General features: G+C 46.3%; 1 protein-coding gene and 1 pseudogene across 3 annotated transcripts in view; both read left to right on the forward strand.

The window, feature by feature from the left end:
• Positions 1-9252, forward strand: part of CILK1 (ciliogenesis associated kinase 1) — a 36166-nt gene extending 26914 nt beyond the window's left edge. Inside the window, exons 11-14 of one of the 3 annotated variants that reach the window (XM_088023936.1) lie at positions 1519-1647; positions 2808-2906; positions 4323-4445; positions 5588-9252. In XM_088023936.1, coding sequence (XP_087880062.1) covers positions 1519-1647; positions 2808-2906; positions 4323-4445; positions 5588-5742 — 506 coding nt within the window. In that variant the 3' untranslated portion in view covers positions 5743-9252. Of the gene's footprint in view, positions 1-1518; positions 1648-2807; positions 2962-4322; positions 4446-5587 lie in introns of those variants that run through there. The other 2 variants (XR_015768345.1, XM_028097693.2) reach the window with 2 other exon arrangements.
• LOC114204617 (keratin, type II cytoskeletal 8 pseudogene) lies at positions 5748-11633 on the forward strand (annotated as a pseudogene).
• The last annotated feature ends 3910 nt before the right edge of the window (positions 11634-15543 follow it).

A 15543-nucleotide genomic window follows, 5' to 3' on the forward strand; every position in this document is an offset into this window, starting at 1 on the left:
CCGATTCCAAGCTTACAGCACCAGCCAACCATTCATTCACAGATTCATTCAATCAGTACGTACGTACTGAGCATTGAATGTGTGCGAGGCACTGTGGAAATTATGGTGAGTACAGTGGCCAAGTGGGACCACCGTCTATGCAGTGACTTTGTACCACAGCCCTGTAGACAATACTCTCGCCCCCGTGCAGCTTATATTCTAGTGGTGGGAGCCAGACCCTAAACAAATAGACAACCAGTAGTTCTGGTGGTGATAGGGGGCAGGGGGGAGGCACCACTGTAGACAGAATGCTCAGGAAGGGCCTGTCTGAGCACGTGACTCCTGGCTGGGCCCCCAAAGAATGGGGAGGGACAAATGAGCAGAACAAAGCAGGCAGGGGAAGCAGCAAGTGGGGATCCTGGGAGGCAGGAAGGGGCTTGGCTGGTGAGGGGAAGGGCAGAGGGCGTGGTAGGAGGGTGATACACGTAGCACGAGGCATCTTTGGGAGTCTTGTAAGACATTTGGGATTTATTTCACAAGCAGCAAGAAGCTGTTGAAGGGTTTTAATTGGAGAGCATGCTGGGTTCATGCCCATCCTCGTGCTGAGTGGATGAGGGCAAGCTGTAGCTCTCGTGCAGGTAAGGGGAGTGGTGGCTCAGGCTGGGGCTGTGGGGCCCAGGGGACGTGAGGTGGGAACAAGGCCCCACTGGTGGATTGACTCCTCGCCCTTGGTTGGCCTCCCAGGATGACCTGGAAGAGGAGAGAGCGGGTGACAGGGTACAGCAGCGGTCCAGGTGTCAGGGGCAGAGACCCCAACTCCAGGGGCCACAGGCCAAAGGGAGCCAGCTGGGAGGGAATTGGTTATTTCTTTTTGGCTCTAGGAGAGGAAGGAGGATAAAAGATGAATTCACTCTTTTCAGTTCTGAAAAATAGCTGCAGTGCTTGACATAAATGGGAAAGTGGGCGGTCTAGTGGGTGGTTTGGCTTGAGGTTGAGATGATTGATTAAGGTCAAGGCAGCCTTGGGCGTGAGGGAGTCCGTGAGGGTCACCAGCACTTGATGGTGCTCATGGTCCAGGTCAGGTATGAAGAGGGGTCTTGGGGGACAGAATGCAGAGAGAGGAGAGCAGGGGGCTGCAGAGCTGGCCGGACGGAAGGGGGGCAAAGAGGAACTTGACAGGCAGTGACAGGTGACAGACAGGCAGTGGCCCATGCGGGGGTACCTGTGGGAATGACCAGGAGCACTGACGCCCAGGATAGCACCAGAGGGGCCAAGAGAGAAGACGTGAGATGGATCTGTAGGGAGAAGTTTAGGAGAACTCTCTCAGGCTGCCCACCCTCTGGGCGTACTAAACCCCAGGTCGCCATCTTTCCTCCTTTCCTCTGCTTTCTATCGGACAACCTCACGGTCAGTTTTTGCTCTGACGACTGAACCGTAGGAAGTTTAGACAGAGTGAATTCTGGGATGAGTTTGCCACTGAAATCTGGTGCAAGATGAAATAATGTATTTTGCATTTGAAAATCATTTCTTCCCTATTAGGAATAAATATGAGAAACGGCATACTTCCAAATCCAGGCAAGGATTTTATTCCATCTAATCCGTGGTCTAGTTCTGGTTTGTCTGGAAAATCTTCAGGAACAGTATCAGTAATCAGCAAAATAAATTCCGGTGAGTAGTGATTATTAACTCCTAAATGACAAGAGGCAGATTCTCTGGATGCGGCAGGGTGAGTCCGGAGAGACAAGCTAATGGAAATGAGAGGGTTTTCTAGGGTGGAAACCCAAGGCCCCTTTTTCAGGCCACGCTCCTGTCTCTTTCTTGGCAGCAGGCTCTGGGGACCCAGCCAGATGCCACGGGGTCTGCCATCAGCGTAGCTGGGGAGTCAGGCACCTCTGGCTTCCGAGGCCCCAGGCTGCAGGCCGTCTAACTTAGCTCCATCCACCTTGCTCCAGCTCGTCGTCCCCTCCCTCTGATGACCCAGCCTTAGCCCAGAGCATCAAAAAACCTCTTCTGGTTGGAAGGTGGACAGCTCAGAGGGCCATCCCCATTTTTTTTTTTTCCTCATCCCCACCTTTTTTTTAAAATGAGAAGTGAGTTTCATAAGCCTTCCAGGCGGGCTAACCCCATTCCCGGCAGGCCCCTTTCCCGCCTCATTTTCCCTCACACAGGCAGCCCCTGCCATGCATTGCTTCTCCTTCCACGCTGCCAGGGAAAAACATCTGGGCGTCCCTTCTCCCTGCTTTATCCATTACACGTTCATTTATTTTGAGAAATACAGAAAAGAAGGAAATGAGGTATCAACACCCATGTACCCACTACCACCAGCTCAAGGAGTCAAACTTTGTAAATACTCATGAAGCCCACTGTCCAGGCCTTCCCACCCTCTCCCTCTTTCCCCCTCTCCTTCCTCCGACCCCCACCTGATTTGGATGCTTATTATTTCTATGCATTTTTAAAAGATTCATGAACCACAAAATATGCTCTTACATGTTCCAAAATTAATACAAACATAATTCTGGATCTCCACTCATTTTAGTAATTATATTATGATAAGGCAACTACACATACATGTAAGACATATCATAGTATATATTATAAAACGTGTATAACATATATCACTTGTATCAACCCATAATTTATTACTTTTAGTGGACCGTAATGTATTTATCCTTCTCTTCTTGATGAGCGTGTAAGTTGGGAACCATCTTTGCTGTGAGAAGGAGTGCAGAAATGAACCTCCGTGTACCCTCTTGCCGCGCACCTGCGTGAAGGTTTCTCTGGGGATAATGTAAACAGGCTAAAGGGTGTGCTCATCTCTGACTTTACAGATGTTGCCAAATTGCTCTCCAGCAGGGTCTGGGAGTGGTGCTGCATCCTTGATGCCACTTGGTACTGTCAAGATTACAAACTGTGTGCTGGTCTGATGGGTGTGAGATGGCATCTTGTTGTGGCTTCAACTTGCATGTCCTGTGTACTAATGAGGTGGAGCATCTTCTCTTGTGTTCATGGACTATACTTTTTTCCCCTTTTGTGACTTAACCTGTTCAAATTCTCTTCCCGTTTTTTGTTTTTTTTTTTTTAATCTCCTCACCAAAAATGCAGAATGTGCTCTAGCACAACACAGCTCCTTACCCAGGCATTGCCACTCTGCCACACATTCTCTCTTTTCCCCCCGGATATAACTTCCATTTGTATAATGGCCTGTAATAACATTTTTCATCATTCCGTGTGTACCTTAAGTCTTAATGAGGCTTATCGATCTCTATTCATCCATCCAATATATATTGATTACTGCTACATATAAGGCATCCCATTAACCTCCTGGAATACTAAGATGAGTCGCATACAGTTCCAGCCCTTAAAACACTCTCACTATGAAAATGTCATAAAAAATGAATATATTTAACATAAATCATTACTTTTTCTGATTACGGGCCAGAGTATTTTGTGTAGAATTACTTGTCATAACTAAATAATTTTTTTAAAGATCTTGTTTATTTATTTATTTGACAGAGAGAGACACAGCAAGAAAGGGAACACAAGCAGGGGGAGCGGGAGAGGGAGAAGCAGGCTCCTCACTGAGCAGGGAGCCTGATGCAGGACTCGATCCCAGGACCCTGGGATCATGACCTGAGCCGAAGGCAGCGACTTAACCGACTGAGCCACCCAAGTGCCCCCATAGCTAAATAATTAAGATCACCTGTGTGCTGCTCAGTAAGAGAATGGTTCGGTGAATTAGGGTTTAGCCAGATTCTAGAATTTGTATATACTGACATGGAAGGATAGCTATTCTCTGTTACAGCGTGGAAAAAGCAAATTTTGGAACAGGCTAAACCCATTATTCCAAAAAAGAAAGAAAACTGCACATGTCCCTTTTCTTTTCTTTTCAAGATTTATTTATTTATTTGACAGAGAGAGACACAGTGAGAGAGGGAACACAAGCAGGGGGAGTGGGAGAGGGAGAAGCAGGCTTCCCTGCAGAGCAGGGAGCCCGATGTGAGGCTCGATCCCAGGACCCTGGGATCATGACCTGAGCCGAAGGCAGGCACCTAACCACTGAGCCACCCAGGCGCCCCGCACATGTCCCTTTTCTTGAGCAAACCAAGCATCCAGGCTCCGTTCAGGCGCAGGCTATAGGAGTGGCCCTGTCTTTGCTGCCCCTCTTCCCCATCTTTCCGACGGTGTGGTGTGGACGAATGCTCTGCTCACAGTTCACTGTTTTTATCGTATTTCCCCCTAAAAGTAAATGCCCAATTCTTTATCGTTCCACACCCGTGTAACCCTGTTGGTGTTATGTGCACGTGGGGTCTTTGTAGTAACGAGCTTTTGCTTTTGTGAATCAGTTGGTTCCAGTTCTACAAGTTCTAGTGGACTGACTGGCAACTATATCCCGTCCTTTCTGAAAAAAGAAGTTGGTTCTGCTGTGCAGAGGGTACACTTGGCACCTATTCCAGACCCTTCTCCTGGTGAGTTCTGTTTTGGGCTATTCATAAAGCAGCTCATCAAATGGTTCTCAAATAATGGCTTTGTGCCAGGCATGTTGTAGGCCAAGGACCCACCAGCGAAGGAGACCGACAAGACTCCCTGTCCCACGAACTTACACCCCACACACAATAAGTAAACTGAAGCAGATGCTCATCAGTGCTGAGGAGAAAAATGAAGTAGGCGGTATATAGGGAAGATGGAAGTTGGATTGTGCATTTTTAAAGAGGGTAGCCAAACCATAAGGACTCTTCATCTCAGGAAACAAACTGAGGGTTGCTGGAGTGGTGGGGGGTGGGAGGGATGGGGTGGCTGGGTGATGGACATTGGGGACGGTATGTGCTATGGTGAGTGCTGTGAATTGTGTAAGACTGTTGAATCACAGACCGGTACCCCTGAAACAAATAATACATTATATGTTAAAAAAATAATAATAATTAAAAATAAATAAAGAGTGTGGCCAAAGAAGACCACACCGCAAAGGAACTGTTGAGTGAAGGTGTGAAGGAGGTGAGTGGGTAGCCGTGAGGTGTGGGTGAGACTGCCCCCAGCACGGGGTTCCTAGTGCATGGCCCTGGAGGCAGGAGAGAGGGGTAACCAAAGGCGGGGTGGTATGAGGCCCTGCAGGCCACCGTAAGCATGCTGTCACTGACTGCGTGGGACGTGGGAGCCAGAGGAGGGTCTGGAGAAGAGGCGTGAGGCCGTCTGACTTGCATCTTGCAGCCTCACTCACGTGCAGGTTGTCATTAGACTGGGGGCCGGGAACAAGGCTGGAAGCAGGGAAACCAACTGGCTGCTGGAATTATCCAGGCAGGGAGTGATGGGCCAGGCTGCTGAGGGCTGAGCTGGGCCGGATTCTGAGTGTATCTGGAAGGGAGAGCCAGTGGCATTTGCTGACCCATGACACGTGCGCTGTGAAGAAAGGGGTCAGGAATGACACCAGTATTAGCGGCCGGACAACACTAGAATGGAGTTGTCCTTCAGCGAGAGAGGGAAGACTATGAGTCGCCCACCAGTGCTTCTCTTGAGCTCCCATTTTCTGATATTTTTGTCACCAAGCTGCATTTATTTGCTTTGTTTGCGGGAGTCCCATATCAATCCGACCCACCTTCCTCTTTAATTGCAGGCTATTCTTCCCTGAAGGCTGTGAGACCTCATCCCGGGCGACCTTTCTTCCACACCCAGCCTAGAAGCACTCCCGGGCTGATGCCCCGACCTCCGGCTGCCCAGCCAGTGCACGGCCGGACCGACTGGGTTTCTAAGTATGCGTCTCGGCGATGACCAGCATGAAGCTTCTGGGCTCAGGGGAAAGCAAGACACGGTCCCTCGGCCAGCTGGTGTTCTGCCGGCGAGAAACCGGCAGACAGTATGAAAGCAAACACTTTATAGTTATTCTTCTGAACTAAGACATTTCAATATTCTTTTTAAGATTTTTTTTAAATATTGATTTGAATGCAATACCCTTTTTTTGTACAAAATTATTTTATTCTAAAACTGGGTCCCATTATTTTCTTAAACAGCGCATTTTGTATATATGGATTATGTTTTAGCATTTTATACAGTCAACTTTGTAATGAACTTTTTAAAAATTAATTGATTTTCCTTTGGGGTTCCAGATAATATTTTATACAGATTTTTAAAAATGTAATAATATTGATGCAGTATTGCAGCAGGGGTGCAATTGAAGGCCACCCGATAGAGGGTTATTTACTCAACGCGGGCAGATATTTGTGAAGTGGTTAAATTTTAAATGTGGCACACTGGTACTACAGGCTTTCTTGGACCGACCTCAGCGCTAGATAAATGATCTGCTTTTCTCAATATCAGGTTATTGGTTTGATTTTGTGACACCACTGTGCTGTTCTAAAAATACTATTATGCAATGAATTTCCCAGCTGAAAGAACTCTAAATAGTTTTTGGAATTTTTACAACAACCCTTTTTGGTGGTTGGAGATATGCAAGGTGGTTGGAGATATGAACCAGGTTTTATTATGCTGGACCATCACGTTCTATTTTCTCCCATTTTTTTTTTATGTTTCTTCCATTTTTGAAATCCAGTTGTATAAGTATCCCCAAAAGGGAAGCTTTTGAAGTCAACAGATCTTTAACATAAAGGTGAACACAGTCCGTTAGACTTGTATCCCTATCAAGATGCACGACCAAAAAGCTAAGTTTCAAAGCAGCAGAAGATTTTTTTTATTATAATAACTGATCAACTTTTGCATTCAGCTCAGTTCTCCAGGCCTGGCAAGGAACAGACGATGAAGAATCTTCTGTCCTAGCCACATTCTCAGGGCACTTTGGGGAGCAGGAAAGATTTATGGGAGAGGTTCCACTGACCTGGGAAGTCCCAGCTACCACGAGGGTCATGTAGGTAGCGTGCCACATTTGAACTCTTAACCCTTGTGTAGTTTCTTCACACAGTGGGAACTCTATGTGTTGGACAGAGGCTGTTCCATTGAGAGGAATGTTTACAGCAATTTTGAAAATGACAAAGCTAGTTTGGAGACAGAAAAAGACAAAAGGTCCGTTCTTCGTCCATCTCTGTAGGGTATATCTGCCTCCAGCAGTGGTTCCCTGAAAGGCAGGAGGGAAGGTCTCTGCCAGGGAACACGATACAAACTCAGAAGCGTGTTGACTCACATTCTCCCAGGCCCCAAGCTACTCTCATTTGGTTCCAGGTTCCAGGATCTAGCAGGCTGAGCCATATGAAATTGTCTGTCATTTCTGTAGGTTAAAATGATAAAGTGAATATTGGCACTTTGATATGATTCAACCCAATATGTGGGTAAATTATTGCTTTGATGTATTAGTAGTATGTTGCAGCCTGAACAAATTGCCATGGCTCCCAAAGGGGCCTAATCTAAATCAGGGAGTAATTTCTGCTTTGGAGAATCTGGCACAACAATGTACTTGACCAAGCACTATGATCCCTAGGGGCATGAGAAAAGCACATAATGGATGTGGATTTGATAGGTAATATTTTCTGTTAACAAACTGGCAGCAAAGCTTCAGAGAACAAATATGTATATGTAAGCACAACTTGAAGCTGAGTTCACTTCTGTATTATATTCTCAACTCATTATCTAAAGCAAAAGAAAATGTGTTTTCAGAGATGAGTCCTTTACTGCAATTAATATTTATTTTCCCTTTCTGTATTATATATAAAAAGTAAGTTAATCTGTAACCTTACCCAGCTTGCTGGAAAGCTGGTTTTAAATTGTAAATACCTCTTAGAGAAGCGAATGGATTGTGAATACCATATTCTTGGCACTCTAGCTTATGTTAAGGTCATGACATTTTTTAAATTGAAAAAACCTAGTCATCTGGTTATTACACATTATAAAATTGTTTTTGTAATACTTTTATGGGCCCAAATTCAGAAAATATTTCCGTTTTCGTCCTCTTACTTTTTCCTTTATTTATGAGTAAACAACTTCCCTTAGAAAGCCAAACATGTTTATCCATATGAAAGTCGAGAAGCTGATGTGCAGTTGAGAAAACCAGAAGACTGAAAAAACAATGTAAATCCTAAAGAACCAGCAAAATCCTAGAAAGTTCTCTCTTTTTTTTCCCCCCATAATGGGTAAAGGACAAATGTGTATACATGCTGTTTACTATAGAAGGGAATCGTGACCATTTTTTGTTAAGTGAAAATCAAATGCTACCAAGTGTGTATATCTTTTAGTTAGTAGAGAATTATACGATGTACCATAAGACACCAAGAGGAATGAAAGAGTTTCACTGTACCTTTTTCATGACTATACCTCATTTCCGGTCAGAAAGCTTTTCGGGATGTCAGGAAATGGTACAGGGATGGCTCTCATTGCACACCCAAAGGTCCAGTGATAATGGTGTGCCAGGCGGTACATGTGTGAACTGCAAGGCAAGCTGCATGGGCATAAAAGCTACTCTTGGTGTGATTGTTCATCTTACAATAAAATTCCATTAATTACTAAGCACTCACCCAGCTCATGTATGATAGGGTTTAAGTAGGAAGAAAATTGATTTTCAAACAGTTTTTTTTCAGACACCTCTCTTATAGATAGCCTAAAGGATTGTATACATATAACTAATTGACATTGTATCATCTTCTGACGTTATCAAAAATTGAATACAATCAAGGTAACGCCTAAGTACAAATACCGGTACTACTGGGGCTCATGGGCACCATCTTTTCTCATGAACTAGTGTTTCCCTACCATCGAGCCATCGTTTTGTGCCATTTAGGAGAAAAGGAACACAGGCTGTATGTTCCAGCTCAGTGTATGACCAAAAGCAATATGTTTATAAGAAAATGTTTGACATGCTAATTATTTTATATCATTTAAAGCATACTGTAGCAACTCGTTTGTTTAATATATGTGCTTAATTTTTAGAATTATTTTTACAATTTCCAACCAAAGTACTGTATTTTCTATAACTTATTGTGAGGACCCCTCATGGAAACTATTAAGACAAACTGGAGGCAAGCATCACATCAATCTGTATTATCAGTTTCTTAGAGACACTGTGCTAATGTGAATTTGAAATGACCCAAACAGTCTTCTGATCTCAGATGTCTTAGTACTGATAGTTTAATCACCGGATTTGAATCCAAGGAAATAGCTGAGAATATATTTATTTAAAAAGCAAATATTCATAATAATGAGAATAGAGGAGGACAGAAAACCACTGACACAAGCCCCTTCTGAAATAAAATACTGCGTTTTGAATAGTTTGTCCTAAGGTGTTTAAAAACGTTAACTTTATGTAAGGAAAATTCTGCTCCAAATAAAGTTACAGTTAAAGGAAGAAAAATGATTTGAGTGTTCTCTTTTTATTTTCAGTGTTCTGAAAATAAGATAAACAGTGGGGCTCCTGGCTGGCTCAGTTGGTAGAGCGCGCGACTCCTGATCTCAGGGTTATGAGTTCAAGCCCTGTGTTGGATGTAGAGATTACTTAAAAATAAAGTCTTTAAACAACAAAATAATATTCGTATTTCCTAATGTGGGGTTTTGATATTTTATAACTTCTTAATGCTTAGTACATACAGTGTTACTGCCATGAAATTAGAAGCATGAGCTTAGAGCAGCAATGTAAAGAGTTATCCTGCAATCTGGAGACTTATTTAATTTTTTTTTGAGGCTTTTTTTAAATTTAGCATTTAGCAAGTTAGGTGACTAGGAATATTTAAAAAAAGAAAAAAGTAGGTGGAGACAGTTTCTTGTTGCCAATTTCATCTTGCTTCATAATACCTACCTTGTATGTTTTCGGCTTTTCACAGCATACTCATAGGCACAATACAAACCTTCAAACGAAACTCATCGCTTCATGAATTACATACAGGATTCCACAGGAAATTCACTTCCCAAACATTCTTTGGATCCTCGAAAGAATTTTTTAGGAACACAATTTACCCAAGGTGTACTGCTGAATCCGTAGGTGTGCCCTCCCATCAGAACACTGCTGGCCCGACTGAACTCGACAGCATTTGTCTAACTTCATCTGCCCACCCTGCCCCTTCAGAGGCCCTACAGATTTGAGCTCCCGCCATCCTTCCTGCTAATAAAAATCTGCTGTTGGGGCGCCTGGGTGGCTCAGTCATTAAGCGTCTGCCCTTGGCTCGAGTCATGGTCCCAGGGTATTGGGATCGAGCCCTGCATCGGGCTCCCTGCTCCGCGGGAAGCCTGCTTCTCCCTCTCCCACTCCCCCTGCTTGTGTTCCCTCTCTCGTGTGTGTCTCTCTCTCTGTCAAATAAAAAAGAAAAAATAAAATAAAATCTGCTGTTGGGGTCTCCCACGCAGAAACAGCTTCCTGGCTCTTCTCCTGGCTGGGCAGCAGGTTCCGGGTGTGGTTGGAGGCTACCAGCGGGGCACCACAGCTGGCCCCAAATGAGAGCCTGCTGAGCCCTCTTAAGCTGGAGGTGGACCCCAACATCCAGGCCATGGGCACTCAGGAGAAGGAGATCGAAACCCTCCCCAACAGGTTTGCCTCCTTTATGGACAAGGCGCAGAAGCTGGAGCAGGAGAACAAGACTCGGGAGACCAAGTGGAGCGTCCTGCAGCAGCAGGAAATGGTTCAGAGCGACACGGACAACACGCAGAGAGCTTCATCAGCAACCTTGGGCCGCTACTGGACACAGTAGCCTGGGAGAAGCTGAACCAGAGGTGGAGCGTGGTGACATGCAGGGGCCGGCGGAGGACTACAAGAAGAAGCAGGCGAAAGAGATCAGAGAGGGTGCAGAGATGGAGAATGCATCTGTTCTCAGCAGGAAGGCTCTGGATGAAGATTACATGAATAAGGCAGAGCTGGAGTCCTGCCTGGAGGGTTTGGCCTGAGAGATGGGCTTCCTCAGGCCGCTGATCTCCGACGCCTCTGCGGTCCCCTCGGTGGACGACAGGAGCTCCCTGGACCAGACGGCATCACCGCCAAGGTCAAGGCCCAGCACCAGGGGATCGCCAGCGGCAGCTGCAGCGCCACAGCCAGGCGGAGACGGAGAACGTGTACCTCATCCAGTACAAGGGGCTGCAGACAACTGGCTGGGAATCACACCGATGGCCCCCAAAGCGCGAAGACGGAGATTTCCGAGATGAACCGCAGTATCAGCCGATTCCAGCCTGAGATCAAGGGCCTCCAAGGCCAGAGGGCTTCCCTGGAGGCCACCAGAGCTGATGCTGAGCGGCGCGGGGGAGGGGACCATTAAAGACGCCAACGCCCCGCAGCGAGCTGAGCAGGACCTGGTGCAGCAGCTGCCCGAGTACAGAGGGCTCAGGGACGTCAGGCTGGCCCTGCTCAGCGAGATCGCCACCCGCCCACGCTGCTGGAGGACGGCGAGAGCCGGCTGGAGTGTGGGATGCAGAAGGTGAATGTTCATACCAAGCCCACCAGCAGCTACTCAGGTGGGCCGAGCTTGCCTACAGGGGCCTCAGGGGCCCTGGCCTCGGCTACCGCCTGAGCTCCTTCTAGTCCAGCTTTGGCTCTGGCGGGGGCGCCAGCTCCTTCAGCAGTGCCAATTCCTCCAAGGCCGTGCTTGGTGAAGAAGGTCAAGACCCGTCATGAGAGGCTGGTGTCCGAGTCATCGGATGTCCTGTCTAAGCAAGCGGCCTCTGTGGTCCTTCCCAGTCTCCCCCATCCTGTGCCTGCCATAGAGCCTTTGGGGGAATTAGCTGTGAACAGGAGACCCACCTAAGACTCAGCTCCAGTTCTCAGCCTACCCTTGCGGGGGGGAGTCTCCTGCCCTGGGTACCCCCTCTTGCCTATGCTTCCAACTAAAAGCCCATTAAAGAGTCTTTTCTAAAATAAAGCCTCAGGGCACTGGTTGGCTCAAGTGAGCAGAGAGTTTGACTCTTGACTTCTGGGTTGTAAGTTGGAGCTCCAGGTTGGGTGTAGAGATTACTTAAAGATAAAATCAAAATCAAAATAAAATAAAATAAAATGCTTCACTTGGTTCAAGTCGGTATGACATGGGAAACAAACACAGAAGAAAAATGATTAAATTTCCTTACTACCTAGAGCCCACTGACGAGTCCTTGAAACAGGCAGAGTGACATTCCTCTAGGGACTCAACTGGCTCCATGTTAATATTTTGTTAAGGGCAAAAGGCAATCCTAGCCGGAACACACCCCCCAACACACACACCCCAGGATGCTGTAAGTCTACTTTAATGTATAAGAATTCCTTTGGAAACTTCCTTTATCTCTAAGCCCCCCAAGATACATGTTGGCAATCATCCCCCAAGCACATGGCCCACCGATACACATCTGAAGGGTCTCATGACTGAGGTTTTATTAGACGGTAATAAATGATCTTTTCCCAACAATAAGCTAGCCCCCTCAAGGTCCTAGAAACCTTACTTCCCAAAGTCCTTAGAGACTTACGCTATCCCTAACCCCCTCCCAACTTGAAAGTATATAATGGGCCGCTCCTCATGACCCCAGTGCAGCTCTTCCTGCCCACGGGTCCTATCCTCGTACTTTAATAAAATCACCTTTTCGCACCAAAGACCACCGTCTCAAGAATTCATTCTTGGCCATCAAACTCTAACATCTTTCCTACGTCAAGTACAGCACGCAACTCTTGATCTCAGGGTTGTAAATTGGAGCCCCACATTGGGTGTAGAGATTACTTAAAATCTAAATAAACAAATAAACAAACCAAGCCTCAGTTGGTTCGACCAAAAACAAATCAACAAAAATAAAACCCTGATGTTGGGGAGTGACATCACCAAGATGGCAGCATAGGTTGTTCCTGACATCATGACGTTTCACCAGAACAACCAGCAACTATTCAAGAACAAGACACCACTGAGAATCCCAGAAAACGCAATTGAGGCTGAAGCGCCCCCTGCCCAAAGGAGACCAAGAGCTTCTGCTTTAGAAGGGTAAGAAATGACTACATGTTGACTGCATTGCCCTTCCCCCAAGACAGCCTAGTGCCACACAGACAGGTCTCCCCTGAGCCTCTCCTTCCTCCAGTGGGAAAAGAAGAGTATCCCAGCGGGACAACTGGCCTCCCCGCAGCATTGTGGGTCATTTTGGAGGAGCCCCTCCCTGATCTCACGTCAAGGGAATCTGCAGCTGCTGGGCATCTGACTGTGTTGGAGAAGGGGGGAGAAACTTGCAACAACCAGCACACAGATCTCAGCAGACCGAATTCATACTTGCAGTGCCCAAGTAGTAATCCCAACCAGCAGGTTTGCTCATCTGCAGAACCAAGTCGGGAGTGCACTCTGACCAGGGAACTTGGTGGGGTGCAAATCCACCTGAGTCAGATCCTCAAACTCAGAGTTTTGTTGGCCCTAGAACTCAGGTTGTCCATGCCCAGGCAAGCAGCTGAATCACAACCCTATCTGCTGTGAAGTGTCTCCCAGCCCCATCTGACCAGAAGGGCTGGTGACAACTCCTGGAAGCTGTGTGGCCCAGCAGCACTCAAGCTAAGAGGTGGCTGAGCAGAACTGATCACCCGCAGAGCAAAGCCAGTATGCGGTGCAGAATGTTCCCATGCTGTGCACAGGCAGGGGACTTGATTCACAGCCAAGGCTGAAAGTAGGTAGCTTCTGGCTTCTTCCAACCTGAGAGCCTGTTTGGGAAATTGAGAGTAGCCTGGAGCAGTCCATCCCCTTCCCACCAGGCAAGGGAGTTGAGACAGGGCCCTACTTGCTGTAGAGAGTGTCTTCTGGCCCCATCGGATCAGAACGGCTGGCAAAAACACCTGGAAGCCGTGTAACCCAGCAGGACTCAAGCCTAGAAGCAGGCAGAATCTACAGTTTGCAGAGCAAAGCCAGTGGCCCTGTTTGGACAGGGAACCGGGGTGTGGGTGAGCTTGAATTAAGAAACTAAATGAAGAGTTGTACCAGCTTTAGAGCTGCTTCTCCTGCTGTATCCAGGCAGGGAATCTGATTCATAGCCCTGCTCATCGCTGGATACAGACTTCAGCATATCTAGCCAGGGAACCTAACCAGAGCACACGGGAAGCTGTGTAGCCCATTCAACAGTCCCACATACAGTGACACTGGAAAAGGAGCACAGCCCATGGCTTTCCCATCTGCAGAGCAAAAACAATGGCTTCACCTGACCACAAAATTCAGTGCACACTCTGGCCTGATTTGGGTCCTCACACAACGAGCTATATAAGACTTGGGTTCTGTCCTGCCACTCTGCTGAGGCAAAGAAGTTAATTCATAGCTCCGTCCATTACTGAAGATAGTCCCCAGTCCTGACCATCTAGCAAGCCTCACCAGGTACTGTGGGGCCCTCCTACAGCCTCACTTGTGTAGGGAGCCACGCCAGCAATCCCGTCCAGCTGTTCTCATCCAGTGACACACTCTCCCATCCCCATCCTCAGAGCTTGAACAGTTGCCTCGCCCAAAAATAGACCATAATAGTAGGCCTCTTCTATTCAAAGACATTACCAGCAGACACACCCAAAAACCCCAACTGAGCTGACTGGTGAAGAACTGTCTCTCCCAAAGTAAATCTGTAAAGTCTGGAAGAGGAGCCCCATTACTCAAATACACAGATTCCAATGTAAGGGATCAAGGATCACAAAAAATCAAGTTAATATGACACCACCAAAGGAAACTAATAAAGCTTTAAGAACTTACCCTAAAGAAATGGAAATCTATTGGGCACCTGGGTGGCTCAGTTGGTTAAGCGGCTGCCTTTGGCTCGGGTCGTGATCCCAGGGTCCTGGTATCGAGTCCTGCATCAGGCTCCCTGCTCGGCGGAGAGTCTGCTTCTCCCTCTCCCTCTGCCTGCCTCTGTGCCTACTTGTGCTCTCTCTCTTTATCTCTGTCAAATAAATAAATAAAATCTTTAAAAAAAAAAGAAATGGAAATCTATGAACTGTCAGATGAAGAATTCAGAATAATCCTCTTAAGAAAAACTTACTGAACTGCAAGAAAGCAGACAACTAAATGAAATTAGGAAAACAACGAAAAAAATGACAAGTTTAACAAGGAAATAGCAACCATAAAAAAAAAAAACCAAACCCACCCAAAACCCCATCAAACCCTAGAAATTCTAGGGTTGAAAAATACAATAAGTGAACTGAAGAATTCAATAGAGAGTTTCAAAAGGAGACTCAACCATGCCGAAGAATCAGCAACCTGAATGAGACACTGGAAATTACCCCATCAGAGGAGCAAAAAGAAAAAAGAATGAAAAAGAGTGAAGAAAGCCTACGGGGATTATGGAACACAGTGAATTATGGGACACAATATGAAACAATATTCATATCATCAGAATTCCAGAAAGAGAAGAGGAAGAGAAACGGACAGAAAGTATATTAAAGCAACAATGGCTGGAAACTGGGGAGGGAAATGGACATCCAGATCCATGAATGGGGCCCAAAAGACTCCAAATAGGTTGAACCCAAACTGGGCTACACTCTGACACGCTATTATATTATAATTAAATTATATTATGTTTTATTATAATTAAATTGTCAAAAGTCAAAGAAAGAATTTTAAGAGCAGCAAAAGAGAGAAGTTACTTAAGAGGGAACCCCCATGATACTGTTGGTGGATTTCTCGACACTTTTTGAGCCAGGAGAGAATAAGATGACATATCCATAATATTGAAAGAAAATAACTGTCAGCC

The sequence above is a fragment of the Eumetopias jubatus genome, unplaced genomic scaffold (genome assembly GCF_037043125.1).
Source record: "Eumetopias jubatus isolate StellerSeaLion01/CBP00866 unplaced genomic scaffold, mEumJub1_p1.0 scaffold_6, whole genome shotgun sequence".
In the NCBI taxonomy this organism is placed as follows: domain Eukaryota; kingdom Metazoa; phylum Chordata; class Mammalia; order Carnivora; family Otariidae; genus Eumetopias; species Eumetopias jubatus.